The 19964-nt window shown below is 38.9% G+C and overlaps 1 protein-coding gene across 3 annotated transcripts; it reads right to left on the minus strand.

Annotated features, from left to right (window-relative positions):
- Window positions 1–4887: 4887 nt before the first annotated feature.
- On the minus strand, window positions 4888–19310 carry LOC309349821 (UPF0462 protein C4orf33 homolog). Of its 3 annotated transcripts, XM_081876148.1 has the most exons (8): window positions 19164–19310; window positions 18918–19000; window positions 16691–16748; window positions 14761–14941; window positions 13187–13247; window positions 12599–12647; window positions 7100–7299; window positions 4888–5141 (listed from the first exon to the last, which is right to left on the minus strand). In XM_081876148.1, exons 2-8 carry the CDS (start codon window positions 18989–18991, stop codon window positions 5054–5056), a joined length of 711 nt encoding a protein of 236 aa, XP_081732274.1. In that variant the 5' UTR covers window positions 18992–19000; window positions 19164–19310; the 3' UTR covers window positions 4888–5053. The 3 variants fall into 3 exon arrangements, with proteins under 3 accessions (XP_081732274.1, XP_081732273.1, XP_081732275.1); XM_081876147.1 differs by having other exon boundaries at window positions 18918–19310; XM_081876149.1 differs by lacking the exon at window positions 13187–13247 and having other exon boundaries at window positions 12599–12612; window positions 18918–19310.
- Between the last annotated feature and the right edge of the window lie 654 nt (window positions 19311–19964).

The following is a 19964-nucleotide window of genomic DNA, read 5'->3' on the forward strand; positions in this document are numbered from 1 at the left end:
CCTATCTCAGACTGCCTTTAGTCAGCTCTCACCTACCTGCCTTCTTTCTTACAACTAGCCTAGTACTGACTGCCAGTTTCGTCATCCTTAGGCTGTGTACACACTCCTTCATGCAGCTGCTAAAATGGACTCTAGCCATAAGCTTTCCTTTAGGAGACAAATAAAAATGCACGTCTTCCAGCACACCTTTGGTAGAGAAGAAGTTTTAAATAGAATATAGGTATTGAGCAATTGTGTGATTGTTAAAACTGCTGCTGAGTTTCCGATATTGTTTTTGTTTCCCTTTAAAAATAATTTTATATTATGTATTTATGTTTGCAAACGTCCCTACAACCATTTGGTAAAAGGAGGTATAGGAATCCCTGAATAAACAATCGATACATCTGGGGTACCACAGTCTGGTTTTTTTATCTAGCCATAGCTTTGAAAGTAAGAGACCCTGGTCGACTCCCTTTGCCTTTAGATTACTAGGGGCATGTCACTGTATCCTCTCAATCCAACCAAATCTTTCTGAAGTTCTTGAGCCTGAGGCATGCCTAATTTAAACTCTGGGACCTGACCCGTGTGTGTTAGTGGAAGGAGGCTGTCCCGAAGCAGAAGAGAACACCATGTACCCTCCCAGGAGGACTGAATGTTTGTGTCTGTGGCTGCATGTACATGTTGGTTGTACATGCAGAAAGATAAATACTCGTCTTTTTAATGCATTGCATTTTAAATTTGGTTTGCATTACATGGAAATTTACATTTATGTGCATAAATGTTATACTGATTAAAGAGGCCTTATACCTTTAAAATGAAGGTGAGGGGAATTATTACAAGCACATCAGACTGGGAGCCCATTTTACACCCTGAGTAGCAGCTCACTCTGCCGAGTGCTCTTTTAGGAATCACTTCACCAACAATATTTGTGAATGCCATTGTGAGAATTTGGTCTTACTGCGTGATCAATTTTCCTTTCATCTGTCACATCCTGCAACTTTTGCTTCATAATCTTATAGGGAAATAATTCCAATTTGGCTGTTGCCTGCAGAGATACTGAACAGTTTCTTTCAAGGTATCTCCCTTTGAAATGTAAATATTGGTTATTTCTCACATCTCCAGAACTGAGCCAATCAAGCTGCCCACTCAAAAATACTTCTTGGCTGAAAGTGCTCCAAAATATATTTATAGTCAACAGTTTTAAGATTTGTCAGAGATTCTAATTTTCTGCCTGGTTTCAGTTATCCTCCTCACGGTAGTCTCAACAAAGTTTATTATTCTGTGTGATGACATTCTACAATATTTTCAAGTATTCTGTTCAAGTAGAAAGTGGCGTTAGACATCCCTGCTCTAAAAGACAAGGAGATGGGGCCTGCAACAAAATGGTTCAGTGCAGGGTGCTGCTTTTCAAGATTCCAGCAAAAATTCATTTCCCCCTCTCTTCAGTCAGTCAGCTTTTTGTACCAAGTGTGCACAGTCCTCATTACTCTGTTCTGTTGATATTTCCCCCCTATTTTTTGTACCTCTGCAGATCCAGGATTCTCGCCCCCCCCCCCCCGCCATGCCTCATCATACATCTATTTTGAATGGATGCTTCCATTTTTGCAATGGCATTCAAAACTCCAGGCTCTCCTCATCAGGTGAGCTAGGTGTGCAACACGTCATCTTGGTTTTTCCAATGCTGTGGACTGACAATACATTGAGTGCTTCAAGACATTGTGGGAAATGAAAATGCCAGCTCCTAGTCAGCTGCGAAGTACTTCTGCTATTGACAAGCAAGCACAGGCCTCCCTCATTAATGTACTCCCCTGAAACCTGGAGTTGGGCCCGCCTCAGACTATTACGCTCACCATGAAGCCAACTAGTACACAAGGAAGCTTTTTCTGGGTTTTTAAGACACAACATGGCTACACATCCAAGTAGGTTCTAAACATATTTTGCCATTGTTTTCCACAAGGAACTTTGAGCATGGTAGTTCTGTGAAGGTGTCAAAATCTTCTGTTAGAAAGCCCCATCTCTTCCCTGGACTACATTTCCTAGGGTCCCTTGAGAAAAAGGCATGGCAATTAAAGCATCTAAAAGCTTGAGCAAAGCCTGGCTTCTCTCTCACTAGCTCACTAGCCATAATGTACACTATAGGCAAGGTTAAAAAAATAAGCAACTATTCTGCTCTAATCTTCAGTTGTATATATAATCTTAGTCTCGCTGATAGGAAATGATTCAGTATTCTATTATCTTCAGTGACATGATTTATAGGGATTCTCTCTCTTCAACTTTTCTAACTTGCTGCATGTGCACTAGTTATGAAAACAATTCAGTGGGTGATTTCCAACCAAGTCATGCTCAGAGTAGGCTCACTGACATTAATTGGAAGCCTATTAGGTCTACTTTGAGTATGAATAACATTGGCTCTCATTTAAAGTTTTGCAGTGCTTCAATTTATATTCTCCTATGGGCTTTTTTAAACCTTTGTTTATGGGGGAAGATTGGGTTCAATTAAACAGAATTCAGTGGCTTCAATGCCTGGGCTTGTGTTGAATTCATGGAATGTGAACAAACAAGAGTTTTGTCATCAGGAGATTTTTGGCCAGGATTGTTGCCTCACTGGAGTGATTTATTGCATTGCTCTTCAACTGGTGGGTTGAGACCCACTAGTGGGTCACAGCCTCATTCAAGGTAGTTTGCATCAGGAGCACTACTACTTTGCATTCACATGGTAAAAGATTAAGAAATCGGTTCCCAAATGCATGTTTGGGTTAAAAGTGAGTCCTAGGTCTGAAAACATTGCCAGACAAAATGTCTTTCTTTTCTTTTCCTTTTTCTTGCCAAAAACCTACCAAAGAGCACAGGTGAGAAATGGTACCAATCAATATTTTTTCAAATATAAATGACTGGGGTATATATTTTCCAAATGAGGCTCATGTGTTTAAAATAATATGAGAGGAATGTGCCATACCTCTGTTGCTGAATACACCAACAGAAGGAAAATCTGAATCCATAGCATTCCACTGAACTAGGTGGATGACTTTAGAACAGGTTTTTAAAATTATTTCATAACTCTGTGTACGTGTGTGTTCATGTGTGCACATGTCCGCATGAATGTGTAACTCATGAAGCAAAAAGCTTAAAATGAAACCATGAAGTTAAGAAGAAACATATTAAAGGAAAAGCTTAGCTCGTATTTAGCAGTGCCAAATGCCATACTCACAGTTGACCATGTTAAAATATACAAAAAATTGTAATGAGCCCATGCTTAGGAAAGAGCATTGTTCGACTTAATGTAAGTAATGAACCTTTCATGTGAAATGATGTAGTGTCACAACTCATTTGCATCCCACTTAAAGTGTAATTAGGTTTCCCTGACAGCATGGCTTATGGCTGAAAGAGCAGACCTGGCTGCTAAATTAATCCAGAATCCTTCTAGTTAATAACACTCTGCAAAGCAAACTTTGCACACTTTAAAGTTCCTGAAATCACACTTTACATGACAAATTAAAAAGGGATGCTAGTGAAGGCTTAAGGGATGATGGACCAAATTAATCCCCGGAGCTCATTTTACTTGAATTGCAACCATTTTCTTAAGAATAGTGTTTGATCTCAGGCAATTGCATTCAACACCGTGTTGCCATTTTACCACATTGATAGATGACCAGCAAGTTAACTACAATATCCTTGGGCACCAGGGTTGCAGAGGGCCCAATATACATAAATGATGGAGAGCAAAATGATCACCACTAATTTCATTAATCGTGGTATGCAATCAAGATGTCAATTAGGTAAACAGAACAAAGTAACATTGCAAAATGCCATTTTTAAGGCCAATAACTGCTTCCAACTGTCAAAAGGGGTATTAAAAAGGGAACCTGAAAGAAGGGTAAATATTTAATAGCTTAATTCAGGCAAATTCATATGACTGTTATTTTGTTACCAAATGCAATTATTATCCTCACTCACTCACTCACTCACTCAGTAGTGTGATGCCTGATGGCAATCAGTACTGTCAGGGTCTCCTGGTGACTAATGAAGATGGCCATGTTTTATCTCCACTGTCAGAGACAGTATGCCTCTGAATACCAGTTGCTGGAATCCACAAGTGTGAGATATTGCTTGTGGGCTTCCCATAGACATCTGGTCGGCCTCTGCAAGAACAGGGTGCTATTCTACAAGGGCCTTTGGTCTGATCCTGCAGAGCTCCTTTTACATTCTTGGGACACCATGTGAATGATAGAATTCAAAAACTATGCTTAGCCAATAGTGCTACAACAGAATTCAACAAGGTTTCCAGGAAGAGACAGAAAATAAAACTTTCCTTAGTGTTGGGTGAAAGCATGTTATGATCCCCCCAACTTTATGGCTGACATAATGCTAACCTTTTAGGCTTTCATTACCTGAGATCAGGATATCTATTGGAACATCTTTCTCCATATGAATCCAGCTGTGCCTTAAAGTTATTCTTACAGCATCACAGCTATGGCGGGTGGCAATATGGGAACAGGCTCCTGTGGTGCCTTGAATAAGGAATACTCTCCCCAGGAAGACTTGCTTGGCATTTATTTTTATATTATTTCAGTGCCAGGCAAATACCTTTTCATTTTCTTGAGTACTGTCATGATATTTCTACAGTTTCTGGTTACTATGATGCTCTTTCATCTATTACTGATTCTTCTTTTTACTGTGTTCTGATTATATTTATTCTTGTATTTGTATACTACTACAGGAAGTCATCCAGGGGGGAATTTATGAAGAGTGAGATATAAATTCCTGGCATAAATGATGACCAAGCTCTTGACCTTTGGTATAAAGTAAGTATTAAACCAAAGAACAAGAATTTGAGGGAAACAATGATATATAAACAGTGATATATATTGACACCTGAAGTCTATTTGGAGCAAGTCAACAAGCTAAACATTAAAAGGCCCAATCAATTCATTTATTTTAACTGGCTGACTCACTGACACCATGAGACGACACAACTAATTAAATATTTGACACCTCATATCGAAGCACAATACATTGTTATGTGTTTTGTAATTATTTTTCTCAATGATTGACTTGACTTTAGAGGTTGATGAAGTTATGACCACAGATCTGATGGAGGCTGGTTCCAGTCTTCTCCCATTATGTCCTTCAGACTGAAATCTTTGAAATATTCTAGAAGATGGCTATCAACAAAACATAAGTATATCAGCACAAATAGTTAAGGTCCTAAATATATAGAAAGTTTTTTTTAAAAAAAACATACATAATTTAAAATGATAGCTTTAGGGCAATACTGTTTTGAATAGGAGCATCTAATGTAGATTCACCTGATATGCACCTCCTGGGCTGAAGTGCAAATCAGAAGCAGGGCAATTTCAGAATCCAAATTTGCTTGGTATTCCACTCATTGAGGTGGCTGAGCACTGGGTCTCTTCTTTGTGTTCATTTTCTCCTTGTACAATCTCAGGAGATTATACAGAGAGAAAAATGGCTGCCCCCCCCATTCAATCCAGTGGTGTACCAATGCCTTTTTCTGTAGTTTTCCCTAGAATGGAACATCATCAGTACCTGTCATTCCCAAAGGGGAATTCATACTGTTTTTAACAGTGTCCAGTGCCAGATTTACATATAAGCTAAACAAGCTATAGCTGAGGGCCCCACTCTCTTGGGCCCCCCCCCACAAATTTTAAAAGAAAAAACACCTGGATGTACATTTCCAAAATATAAGATAAAAAACAAATAAAATAAAACCTACATAAATAACTACCTGACATTCAGAAGACATCTTAAGGCAGCCCTGTTCAGGGAAGTTTTTAATCTGTGATATTTTAGTGTATTTCTGGTTTTTATGGAAGCCGCCCAGAGTGGCTGGGGAAACCCAGCCAGATGGGCGGGGTACAAATAATAAATTATTATTATTATTATTATTATTACAGCAACAGTGTTTTGTGTTGTGTAGGCTATTTGTTATGTGCAAATGGCTTTAGATATCTATTAGGTCCATAAATTACCATAGAGCACATATTCAACAGAAAAAACAGTGATAATTTGTTGTTGACAAAGGACAGCTGGACAGATAAAGGATCCTATTACCTTCAGTAGCTTAGGGCCTCATCAAACCTAAATTCGGCCCTGGCAGTGCCAGTTGTGATTCCTCCACAATGACAAGAACTAGGGTGGTAGATTGGTTGGACTAGGACCAGAGAGGTCTCCACTCAGGCAAGAAGCTTACTGGGTGACCTTGGGCCAATCACATTCTCTCAGCCAAACCTGTCTCACAGGGTTATGGCGATATTAAAATGGGTTCCTTTGAGGCAAGGTGGAAAATAAATGTAACAACCACAACAACTTATGCAATTGGTAGCCATATGTGCTAAATACAGGACTGAACAAGCCTTCTAGAATCCACAAGAAGACATAATGGATGTTGGTTGATAATATATAGTTATCCTTCGCCACAAAAGCATTTCCAGAGTTAGCTGAGGAAAAGGTATGTTCACTGCACTGTGGAAAAATGAGGACTGGCCTATCCTCCCATGATCCAGTCACCAGTTTTCCTGTATTTACCTCTTTTAAAGGTACCCCTGCCCGTACAGGCCAGTCTTGACCGACTCTAGGGTTGCGCGCTCAAGAGGCCGGGAGCTGGCGCCGTCCGAAGACACTTCCGGGTCACATGGCCAGCGTGACGAAGCTGCAACTGGCGAGCCAGCACCAGTGCCGCACACGGAAACGCCGTTTACCTTCCCGCTATAAAGCGGTACCTATTTATCTACTTGCACTTAGGGGTGCTTTCAAACTGCTAGGTGGGCAGGAGCTGGAACCGAATGACGGGAGCTCACCCTGACGCGGGGATTCGAACCGCCGACCTTACGATCAGCAAGTCCTAGGCACTGAGGTTTAACCCACAGCGCCACCCGTGTCCCTTTTATTTACCTCTTTTACACTTCATTAAATAGGTCCTAGCAGTACACTATGAAATTGTCACTATGAAGAGTAAACAGCATTAATACTCAAGTATATCCCAATAAAGAATGAAGGATTTTCTAAATGTGTTATGTAAGCAGTTACTGTCAAGAATAAAAAGAAGCTTCAGGAACAGTTGGAAAGCAATTTGAGAGAGACGTGGGTGTTTTGTACTCACAAATTAGGGCCCTGCCCCTCTTTGATCTCTTCTTGTGGTATTGGATAAAGTGCCTCATACATTCTCCCAATACCAGACCCATGGATTGCATATGAATTCATCTTGTCCACACCGGGGGGGAAGTAGTCCCAAGGAATAATTGCTGTGCCATTCCAGATGCCCCCATTTATATCAGCTTTAAATGTCAACGGAAGTCCTTTCTGCACAATGGAACACAAAATACACTCTAAAAACGTCATCACTATTTTCACATAAAGTTGTATCATTACAAGATATTAAGCCACATAAACATTTTAAAACAAAGTTTAGCACAATGCTTAATTATCAAGATAACACTGAATTGCTGCACTTGAAGTTCCTGTTAGCGCTTCTGTGAAAATGTCAGCTGTTGTTTTAAACATTTATAATACCATTCTATCTATTAAAAAATTTAATACAGAAGTTCAATTAAGAGAAGTGCAACTTTTGAGTTTTAGAAAGTGCTTTAATATAATGAACAAAGAAAGATATTCATGTCATTGGAAGACTTTCAGGTAGTATACAAAAAAGTAAGTGGACTTCTTATTCAGTTTCAATTTCAATATGTTCTCTGAGTAACCATCTGACAGAACGGATTAAAAAGGAAGCATAAATCCCTGAAGCCAACATTAATTCAAATAAATAGCAGGAATTACAGGATTTCATTTGTAAAGAGGCAACCACCAGCTGCTTGCAAAAGCAATTACACTAGCTCTTTACAGAGATGCCCTAATTGAAACTATTGGTATTGAAGTTGTAACATTAACATCAAAGGAGACGGGTAATAATTTAGATATAGGAATGTGCCAAAGGCAGCATTTGCATTAAATCTGTGCTACTCTAGGAGCCAGCTAGATCCCTCAGAGATCCATTCCTTCCTTTTCCAGAAGGCCATATCTTGGTAGACTGACATTGGCTAGGTACACATTAATCTGCTTGTAGCACAAAAATGCAGTTTCTCTCAATCCAGTATTATTCATGTTTGTCCTCAACATGCTGCCTTCATTGTAGATTGATTCTAGATCCTGCTGTCCACAAGGGTGGGTGCAGTTTTAAAAACATCCCCTTGATTTGGTAATCTATATCTTTCCCTCCCTGCATATACCCCAGGTGAATAAAAGAGGAAGTGAATGAATGAATGAATGTTGTAATATACTTGTATGCATGAAAGGGTTAACTTGAGCTCAGTCATCATTGATTCTAGAATAAAATGTCTTTACAGACATACACTTTGCACTGTTCCACAACTGCCAATATTTGAAGTTCAGAAAGGTTGTCAGCCTACCAATTGACCAGCAAAAAAACCCAACAGCCCAACCTGTGTTCTTTTAAAGCAACTTAATCTGCATAAATTAACAGATGAAGCTTTTGACTCCATCAAGGTCAACATTATCACCTGCTCATGTTTGTTTGCCAAGCAATCATTATAAGGCACAGGAGCAGGGTAGGGCCCACTGAAAACAATTTGAAACCCTAAACAGAGGTTGATTTAGGGCCTCTGGGCACAGATGTGAAATTCTGCAGTCAAGTCCTGATCTGCCATGGACACACAGTGTGACAACAGACATGTCTCTGTGTCTCCCCTAAGCAGGGAATAATAGTAAGTGGTCTTTCAAGTGTGTAGGGATAGGGAAGAGAAAATATTAATGTTAAAACACTGTGCACATAGGATATAAAACCATCCCTAGAACTCTCACACCAGATCTCGGTGATTATCTTTCAACAGTCATTGTGTTTGATACAGATTTCTTCTCTCCATTCCGTTGCTTCCTTGATTTCTTCTTTTCTTGACTCACATTTCTCCTTTTTTAAAGCCCTCTTCAGGCATTCAGAAGAACATTGTGGGTTTAGAGTGAGGTGAGGAATGAGCATGCACACGAGCCCTATGACTGCCATACATTCAGCACCCAGGGGGATCCTAACCAGCTAAATATAGCTAGAATCCTCCCCACAATCAGGAAACCAGGCCCACCCGGAATTCCAATTATATCCAGCTGAACGTGGTTGGACTCTCTTTACCTACCTTTGCACTGAACACACAAAGTTCAGGGGAAGAGGGGGTGGGATGAGTGTGTATGGGGACAAGGTGGGCTGGGCCAATATGTCTGCGCCCATCTCCATGCAGTCTCTCACAGACTTTTGATTAACTGAAGAGGGCTCTTGTCTCCATTTTTCTCTCCCCCCAAACCTGTTTCTCCCTTCTGCTTCCGTATATAAATTTAAGCAGCAAAGTAGAAGTTGCTGCTCCCCTCTTTGCAAACAGCAAGGAAGGTAACCTGAAGCACAATGCCAACTGCAGGCAAAACTGAACATTATATTCAACTAAGCCCTATTCAGAGGAGACCCACTGAAATTAATGAACTAAAGTTTGTCATGTCTACTCTGAATAGGACTAACATTCAATACCATCCTAACACCCACAGTTTAATTTTGTTTATGAAGCTGGGAAGGAGAACATCACTCTTCTCTCCAGCAACTGCCAGATCTAATAATAACTTTGCTCCTGGTGACAAAGCAACTGGAATTTTGAGGCTGTAGTCAGAACCCTTTGTTTAAGGATCACAGTTAAATACTGATGATGGCAAAGCAAACAAACCACTCTCCACCTGTTAGCTCTGTCTGTACTGGTTTTAATCACAGAATTATTTGTTCAGCTCCAATAGTAAATAGGTTATTCAATAAATATTCTGTCAGCTGTGGATTTCTGCTGTGAATTGCTGCACCTCAAGTATATTGCTGGATAGAACCCAGAGGGTGTTGGCATCCCAGATAGCTTATTTCATTTTCTGGGAACAATGATACAGCCACATTTTCATCTGTGTTTTAGATGCCGCATCTTATGCTGTATATTAAAGTCTAAATGCAATCAAAACTGTTGTTCAGAAGATAAGATTCACACGACAATTGTGTGTGCTTTGAAGCAGAATTCACAAGTCACCTTGAACCAGGCTGGAGTGAATTAAATGAAGATTACCATAAAGGACAGTCTTAAGCCCTATTAGTTCAGTGGGACTTTCCCTGGTAAGTGTATATAAGATTGCAGCCTTAAATCATGAATAAACCACAAAGAGAAAGTTTGATTTAAGTTGCTGATTCTAAATCAGACTTCCCATTTCCACTTCAATTGTTTCCTAAACAAAATCTCACAATAATTGTTTGATATAACTCTTAAAATTTGTTGCTATAACACTAAATAGTAGTATACTACATAATAAGGAAATTTGTGTGTGTGAATTCACTCTGTCCTGCATATATTTTGCGTAACATCTCAGGTTTAACACTGATTTAAGAAAGTACAGGGAAACTGAGACCCCACCCTCATATACCTTTCACATCTGTACAAACATTGTTATCTGAACATATTTCTTGATAACAAATGAGAGATATAAAGCTAGGCTTGATTCCACAAAATTAATTTCTTTTTCTTATTTAATTTCAGTGCAATTACTGTGCATTTACCTGACATAAAATCACTGAGAACACACCCAGGTGAGCTTTCAGACATCATGTCCTAATCCAGAAACCTATAGCCTTGAGTGCTGATTCCTTGGTTTCCTCTTTCCAACATTTGCTGAGATGCTCCAAACTAGTACTAACTATAGTACTAACTTCCAATGCATGGTTTGAAGTAGGTTTGCAAACCAGACTTTGGAGATTACTAACCTTAATTCGCCTGATTTGGACATCACAGCAAACTGTGGTTAGAGCAACATGAAAATGGAGCAGATGAGAGGGGAGGAGGAAATGCATGAGCTTGCAAGCACATCCCCATTTATGATCCTCCAAATTATGGATACTTAATGAATTGGACTTGATGACTATCCAGCTTCATGACTGAGCAGGGAATATCAATCCAGATTTCCCCATTCCAACACTATTCCCCATAACACACCTGCTCTCGTATTATATGATACTGCTTGCCGAAGAAGTAAATAATGTGTTCCCCAATTCCATTCTTATAGCATGAAAAGTTTTTAGAATAAGATGTTCTTACTTATCTAAGATCTTCTATGAAAGTATATCAAAAACTGAAAAAATAAATCGTTATAATATATGCCATATAATTCCTATTCTGTTCACATTGCACAGATATAGACTGACTCATGATAAACAGTAAAAACCTACTGAAACAGTAATATACTGATGCTGTACAAAATTCTAAAATATGATGGTATGCAAATAATTTATTATGAATCTCCATAGCATAACCCATGATTATTAGCTTCTAAATGTAAAATGCCTTTCTATGGGAATATATATGCATTGCTTATAACGGTTTTAAGGAACGCTGAATTGCTCAACACTAAATAGAAAGGGAAATGGTTTCAGATAAATTTATAGCATAATAAAAACTTTGATGTAAATGCAGGATGTGCCAACAGGTGAGAGTTTTTTTTTAAATTAATTTGATCGAATAAGCTCCATGGAACCAATTTGCAAATGATTTGCAGATGTTTTGGCATTGCTTAACTGTATTGCCATGATTTATGTTACTTAACACTAACACAGATGATGAAATGAATTTATTGTCTGTAATTACCACAACAGGAAAAAAAAGCGATCAGAAAGGAAAACGAGATTTAAAACAAAACCAAAAAACCTTGAACACAGAGAATGGCTATTTAAACTCTGCTCATAAAGCAAATTGTGGAAAACCATTGATTTAATTATACCGCAGCAACCAATTGTACCATTATTTGCAATTGCTTGCAAAATTCTTTAGCAAAATGACCTTATCTGATCTGGAGAAACTAGGTCCCATTATTTCATACACTCATTTATGAGTAATTTCCGCTGAACATCCATTGAAAATTATTCATGAATGCATTTTAGATGATGCCATGGCCAGGACCTCCATTAAGTTAAATAGCGGACATATAGTAATCAAATAACTTGGTGCAAAAATATTAGTATAAAAAGAGCTGCAATTTTACAGAGTTTTACTCATCATCTTAATCCCTGCAGTGAACTAAAGATAGTCACATTAGGTGGCAATCCTAAATTCACTTACCTAGGAGTAAGCCCCATTAAACTCAGCAGGCTTACTTTTAAATTGGCATGCATAGAATTCCACGCAGTTGTTTGCAACTCTGAAGAAGAACACATGGTGTTCTTTTGCTTCGTTTTACACAGTAATAGAAGACTGGGTGCACAATGTGCATACAATAATATTCACAAGTTTTATGTACTCAGGATGATGAAAAAAGGTAGAGGGTGGCACCCCGTGGCATCTGCTGCCTAAGGCAACTGACTCACTCTACCTAATGGCACAGTCGGCCTTGAAGCCACCCACAAAGATGCAGAGGGGTTATGTTAATGATTTATACATGCATTCTATAATGTCAGCATACACAAATGTGAGAATCATTGTGTTCATAAAACAGGAAATATACAGACAGCATTCTAATCAAACCTTACTTGGTTAAATGCTTGCTTCGTTTAATTTAACAACAGAAAATTTACATGCAGAATTCTACTTACTTCAATACAATCTCCTGCAGAAAGAAGTAATACAAGATGTTGGCCATGCCTAGCAAAACAAAATCATGAGGATGAGGGGTGGGTGGGAATCAATGGTATTGTCAAAACAGGTTTCATAGGAATACAAAACAGTCAATGTAACAATTTAATGAATTCCATAGCAGATTATAGAAAAGAACAAAATGTTGTGAGTGCTGCCATAAAATGGAGTATGTTGCCTTCACTTTGAGTAGACTTAGCCATTGGTTTCTGGAGCTAGGAAAGCTCAGGCTGTGTATGCACTGCTGTTTACTCTGGCTCCAGTGCACTCCCACTGCTGGTGTTTGAAGCCATGTAAACTTGACGTTAGCCACAATCTATAGCTAACTTACAGTTTCTTGAGAAATATTGCAGTTTGATGTGTGAAAACAGAAGCCACATTCACTTCACAGTTAAGCTGAGGTGTATACATTTGAGATAGTTACTGCACATGCTCAGATGACAACTTCATTGATAGGCATTCAGGAGAATGTAACAGTGTGGGACTTCATCTATAAATCAAAGTCTAAAGTAATAGACACAATGTGTTGTTTACATGGCAAAACTTACGGGCAGACTTCCACTTCCAAATAGTTTCTTGTTGCACTATTCAAAAAGAAGGATTCAACCACTGTGAAAGAAATAATACCAGAATGCTAGCATGTGAGGTTTGGAAGGAAGGGGAAAGAGAATTAACCAAGGAATTTTATTATTATTTCAGAAAGGCAAAAAATTCTTCATCTTTATCATAGTTCACTCTCACATCTATTAAATGTTTCACATACAGTTTAACTCAAAAGCGCATGGGTTCTTGTTTCAGATAAGATCTTTCTATGGATTCTGTAATGATTTAACAAACTGGTTCATGTTTGGATGAATCTGGTTCACCTCCATGTAATCCATACACTGTGATCAAAAAACATGTTGACTTAGTCATGTCCAAAACCTTGTGCATACGCAGTAAGCGAGTGAGATTGTTGACTTTCCCCCCCTTTGAACAACAAATCATTTTCTAAAACCCTTGATTTCAAAAGTGGTTTGCCATGTTACATGTGTGTGAGGGGAAGGAAGGGCTCATCTTCAAAGCTCTTTGGGGTTCATGGGACTAATTATTTAGTTCTTTGGGTCCTGCCATATCTATGGGTGCTCTGTGATGACTGCAGACACTTTAGGTTTCTGTATCTTGAACACTAAAGTTCATGGCAGGAGTTGCTGTATTTTTATAGACCAATATCTGATTTTATTCATATCCATGGCATATGTCATGCTTTGTTTATTACTTCACCCCAGTGAACAGCAGACCTACGGAGCATACCACAAACTGCTTTGAGAATTCCCATCAATTTTAGAAAAGGTTAGTTGTGTTTCATGTGGAACTGCTGTTTGGAATGCCCAAAGTCCTTCCTCCAGCATGCTGAACTAGCTGAGTTGTTTTTAAAAAACTAAAACAAAATGCTCTTGGCTATTAAAATGTTATCATGTTATTACAAAAAGTTAAAATCCTACTACATTTAGTAGAAGCTTTCGGGGGTTGAAGTAAGTGAAGAATAAAGCTGTGTGTATAGGGCAAATGTAAATAATGACCAGGATTAAACAATGATCTGACTGTGCAACCTTAAGTGGAAGAGGCATGAGGTACAGACTTCCAGTTCTCCCACACTGGTTTCAAAGGGACTGTCTTTGCCAACTCTAAGCTGAAATAGGAGGGAACATTATCCTGGAGTCTCTGCAATGAATGAAGGGACATTAGATCCAGTTTGCCCAAGCCACTTTTTGGGCTACTGTGAGAGAAAGAACCACCATCTCTAGATATATACCCATTGAACTATTTACAGCATAGCAAGTCCCCACACACAACCTCAACAGGCATGACCCTTTGCCAGCAGAGATCCATCTCTACAACATCCCACATATTCCAGTTAGTGCTCATGCCACTTTTAAAAAGAAATGCACAAGGTTCCTTCATTTTGAACTTGTTTGGCAATCCAATTAACAGGAAATACTTCATCTCAAGAAGCACTGTACACATGAGCTCTTGATACACATTAATACTACTGGAAAAAACTGCTAGTTGAATCAATATTAGTTTTCTAGGCCTGAAACGTTACCACTTTTTGTGTTGTATACCCTTCATAAAACCTCACCTTCATAGTCCCAAAGGCCATCAAAAGGCTTTCCAGGTTCACCAGGTGGAGCTGGAGGATCATCGAAGAATAAGGAGTTCACTTCCATTACTAAGCCTTGAACACCAGGTTTAAATGTGATAGTCACTGGAGCATGCAAAACCGGTATGCTGTTCCACGTATTTACAATTTTATATACTACCTACATAAACACATTAAAAGTGATAAAGACTTATATTATCTGGTTCCAACAGAGTTAGTCTGAGGCTGTTACTGCTACATTTCCATAGTACATTAAGGGCATTTTCCCCATATTATGCTATTTGGGCAACCTAGATATTGCAGTGAATGTGACTGTAGTCTTCTGGGGACAAACTTTTCCCCACAAAGGTTTCCAATGTGCTGAATCAGGTCCAAATCAATTAAGCATGCTAATTAGAAAACAAAATTTTAAAAGAAGTACATGCATGTTAGCTGCCTAAGTGGCTAATAAAAAATACTAATAAAATTTTCTAATAAAACAACTATCATTAGCAAATGTAGTTGAAGCGAAATATTAGATTAGGAACAAAAATAAAAAGTGCACATTATGTGATTTAAATGTTACAAAGTTTTAGCTGTGGGTGTTTACTGGAATACTTGCAAACATTTTAAGACCATGACAACTCAATAGCATATATTTTCCTATCATTTCTGGAATATGTTGTGTATGTGGGGTGCCTAGAAAAGACCCTGATGTTGGGAAAGATTGAGGGCACAAGGAAAAGGGGACGACAGAGGACGAGATGGTTGGACAGTGTTCTCGAAGCTACCAGCATGAGTTTGACCAAACTGCGGGAGGCAGTGGAAGGCAAGAGTGCCTGGCATGCTTTGGTCCATGGGGTCACAAAGAGTCGGACACGACTAAATGACTAAACAACAACAATTTACATTTCAAAACAACATAGGCTTTCTAGGTACAGTCACCTAAAAACAGTAAAACTTTGAAACTCCCTAGTCTAGCTGGTACTGTGCTCATTCATTCATTTAATATCAAATCAATCATAAGTGGGGTGGGGCAAGTGATGTGGAGGAATATACTGCCACATCCCAAGTCCTATGAGCCAGGCCACAACAGAAGGTGAGCAGGTGATTTATTGTTCTTTTTCACAATGCCAGCTCCAGACCAGTACAGCCCAGGGGCCTGAAGACTGGGCCCCTCCAAGGGCTGTGGATTCAACAGCCTGCAGCATCCTATTTCAGAGCTTCTGATTGCTTTTGCTGATAGGACAGCTGCCAGTAATAGTAGTTTTCTGCCACCTTGGCAAAGCTGGCTTCCTGCAGCAAAGGACACCTGGCCCCAGTGGCAGCCCTCCTCTCTGCTGCCAAAGGAGCACCAATGCACCATACAGCCTGTCATCTCAGTAGAAAGTGCAATCTATTTTATTTTATTTTACTATATACAAAGAGAATGCAGAAGTTTATGGGAGTTGGAATCCCAACAACATTTACAGAGCCATAGGTTGGCCAGTCCTGTGCTAAATGAATAGTCTGGGGGAAAGTAAAGAACAAATCTATTTCCACCTGTAACCAAAAGGTGGTTTGCCAAAATGGGCAATCTCAGGGGTACAGTACAGATAAACTTCAGCTGCTGAAATGAGCCAAAACAGAATGCTTTTGAGAAGCAATAGAACACAGCTAACAGCTGTTCATCTTGCAACATTCAATGTCAGTGCAAGATTAGTTCCTTTAAAATGTGAATAGGAGACTTGATGAGAAACACAGCATCACTGCACTTAACATTTTAATGCAACCGAGAAAACGAAATATAAAAGGTAACAGCAGGTGAGACTTCACCATCGCATTGCATTTAATCTCAGTAACTGCTATGAATTTTTTTAAAAATACTTTTCACAATGTTCTCATTCTCTTAAAAGTGCAGCATTTTGTGTAACCGTATATAAATTCTCACCTGTCTTGTTTCATTCCTCGGAATTTTTTTCTCATGATCACTGAACACAGCACTTTCACTTGGGAAGAAAAGATAGGTAACAATAGATGAATGGAATCTACCTGCATTAGTCTGTGCTATTGCACTACATTGTTTTATTCTCAAAATGCAAAACATCAGTTTAGAAACTGCAGTCCTATTAGGGTTATATGGAACCAATGTGTGGTTCTATTTTGAAAAAAACAAAAACACAACTTCTAGAAGAAAACTTAGTAGGGATTTCCTAAGCATAACATTGTTAACTTTAGTCTCCCATCTAGTGGCAAAAAGCAGTAAGAGTCAAAGTTTCTGCGATAAGCCTATTATCCCAATAATTACGGGGGGAGCAAGACACCTTAATTTTATATATACAACTATAAGAGTGATAAAATTTCATAGAAAGTGCAACAACACAAAATTCTTATTTTCAAAACCTTGGAAACATTTCAGGAAGTATTAGGCAAGATAAATCCTCATTTGGATTGATCTGGAAGACTTAAAACAATGGCTGTAGGTCTTATCACGATGTCTGTCCACCTTTGGTCCCCACGCAGCACTCAGATGTCACCCATGGTTCCTAAAATCTGTAAGCATGTGACAGTGACCACACCCCAGGAACACCTTCACCTTTCCAGCTAAACTGGGTGAAGGTAGCTGATTAGTTTCAAACCCTTGGTGATTAGGGATTTTCTGTGTTTGAAGACAGACTCAAGCAGATTGAGTGGATGAGACCAATAGTGGGTCCAACAGTAAAGAAGGTGGTTTCTGCATGTGCTATAGAGCAGTGTTTCCCAACCTTGGGCCTCCAGCTGTTTTTGGACTACAATTCCCATCATCCCTTGCCACTGGTCTTGCTAGTCAGGGATGATGGGAGTTGTAGTTCAAAAACAGCTGGAGACCCAAGGTTGGGAAACACTGCTATAGAGGGAAGTGAGGAGCAGGTGGGGCTTGTCAGCCTGGGAATGTAGTCCATCTAGGACCTAGATTCTAGGTGAAGGAAAATTCTGACCCTAAACCTCTGCTGCCTTGCTGGATACCTTCAGGAAAAGAAAAGGCTAAGGAGTAAACCCTAAAGAAATCCGGAGTGGAGTCTGTAAGATGGCTGGATGGTGTCCTGTACACCTCTTTCCAGCAACTACTGCAGCCAAGCTGGTGTCAAATATATTGCTCAGCTTTCCTTTGGTTCACATCAGTGAGGTCAAGGGGGGTCAAGTCTAGGGAGCCCAGGACCCCCATACAACATTGCCCAGGCTTGTGCTCTGAGGAGGTCACTTTGGTTACAAGCACAGAGGTCTGACTTCACCCCCAGAGGTACACTCCATTGTCTCTCAAGATAGATCGATGCCAACAAAGATCTTATCATGTAGATGGATGACTCTTGGAATTTGTGAACAAAAATCACAAAATATTGCACTGGTTTGTGTTATATTCTTGTAGCTGCTGGGAAAAGATGTATTTAAAAGAATGAAGAAGTGGGGAGGGGGGAGTCTAGCAGATAAATGCATGCATACACCTTTCTGCATATGCAATAATAACACTGTGGGGGGATACTGGGTTTTGTTTTTGTTTTTCATTACTATGTTAAACATTTTTGTGTTTTTATAATCTAATCTGATCCTCAGATGAAGGGCAGATATATAAATTTAAATAATAACAATAATAATGCAAAAGTGTTTAAGCAGAAGGGTAAAAACCCTTGCTTTAAAAAAAAAGAGAACCATGACATTTCCAGGACTCAAATAATACTCATTCACAACATCTGCATATGGTGTACACTGAAGCAGTACAGTAGTGCCAAGGGTTTTCCCCCAAACCAATTAGATCACTCCTACAGAGCTTATAACTTAAACCAGGCTCTTTAGTGAAGAACTTTTCATCCACTCTGCACTGTAACCATCTCTGTGTTGGAAGAACAGATTTGTTCTGCCATTTTCAGTTTCCTCCCTTTTATTGTAATGGCTCCCAACTATCCCTTCTTATAATAGGGAATAAAGATTCTGCTTTATCACTATGCAATCCACTTAATTGTTTTTGATAGATGATAGATAGGTAGATAGATAGATAGATAGATAGATAGATAGATAGATAGATAGATAGGCAGGCTGGAGAAAGGAAAAATCAACCATACGTATTAAACAAAGCTTTCTTTTTCAGTTGTGTTACAGAGGAGAACTGAAACAAATGATATAGAAATAAAGTTAACTAGTACCTGCTTAGCACGAAGTGGTGGGCAAAGTCAGGAAAGCAGGCAGCAATAAAGGCCACAGTAAATAAAGTATTCATTTTTAAAAGCTATTGGGCAGAACAAAAAATTACATTTTATATAGCAGCTAGATGAACAAAGCTGAATAGCCATTGGCTTTGGAGGGTGTTTACTATATAAAGAAGAGGTAATTGATAACACATCCTGGCCTTGGCAGTGTTTTAATAATTGACTAAGACTGTAGTTGGCTACCTGTTACAGTGTGTTAAAGGGAAGCATTTTGGTCTGGTACTTAATGAGCAGAATTCAGCATCCTAATCCCTGTCAATCATTCCAGCAGGATACCATGGGTCAATGATCCTGATCTTTCAAGAGATCCAGAACGATGAGCTGGTAAACACTGTCTAGTTAACAGAATATCTAGTAATATATACAGTATAGAAGAACACCTGATACATTTTTTTAAAAGAAAAAACTTGAGTGAAGACTTCTGCAATATTTGAAGTCCAGTGCTAATTCTAGTATACGTTTTCAAATCTGCCTGACTTAATAGGGAATCACAAGTTTCTCTCGATTTTAATATAAACAAACCCAGATTAGTTAGGATTAATATTTAAATCTCATCAGGTCTGAAGACTTGAATCCTAGAATGCTCTAAAACATGAGCCTAAACCTATAAAAGCAATTGTAAGTCAAACACTAGAGCCTACTATGTCATTATCTGTCAAATTACTTAGCTGAAATGGTTTCCTGTTTCAGGGGACAAAGAGCCTTCTGGAAGTAGAATGAAACATTCTGAGATCATACTTCAAAGGGAATTTTCACAAAAGCAGAAGCGGCAAACCAGTTCAAATTTGCCATCTGCAATAACCTGAAGAGCTCAATAGCTTATTGAGGCTCAAGCCATCTCCATTCTTGTTACCAAAACTGTAAACAGTATTTCAGAGTGTCCATACTGAACTGGCAAAATGACTTTGAATCAATAAGTGTTAGCACACATAACAAGGAACAGCCACTTTAACATCACCTTTACAAACTTTAAGAGAGAACAGA

Source organism: Podarcis erhardii (genome assembly GCF_964252035.2).
Source record: "Podarcis erhardii genome assembly, chromosome: 9".
In the NCBI taxonomy this organism is placed as follows: domain Eukaryota; kingdom Metazoa; phylum Chordata; class Lepidosauria; order Squamata; family Lacertidae; genus Podarcis; species Podarcis erhardii.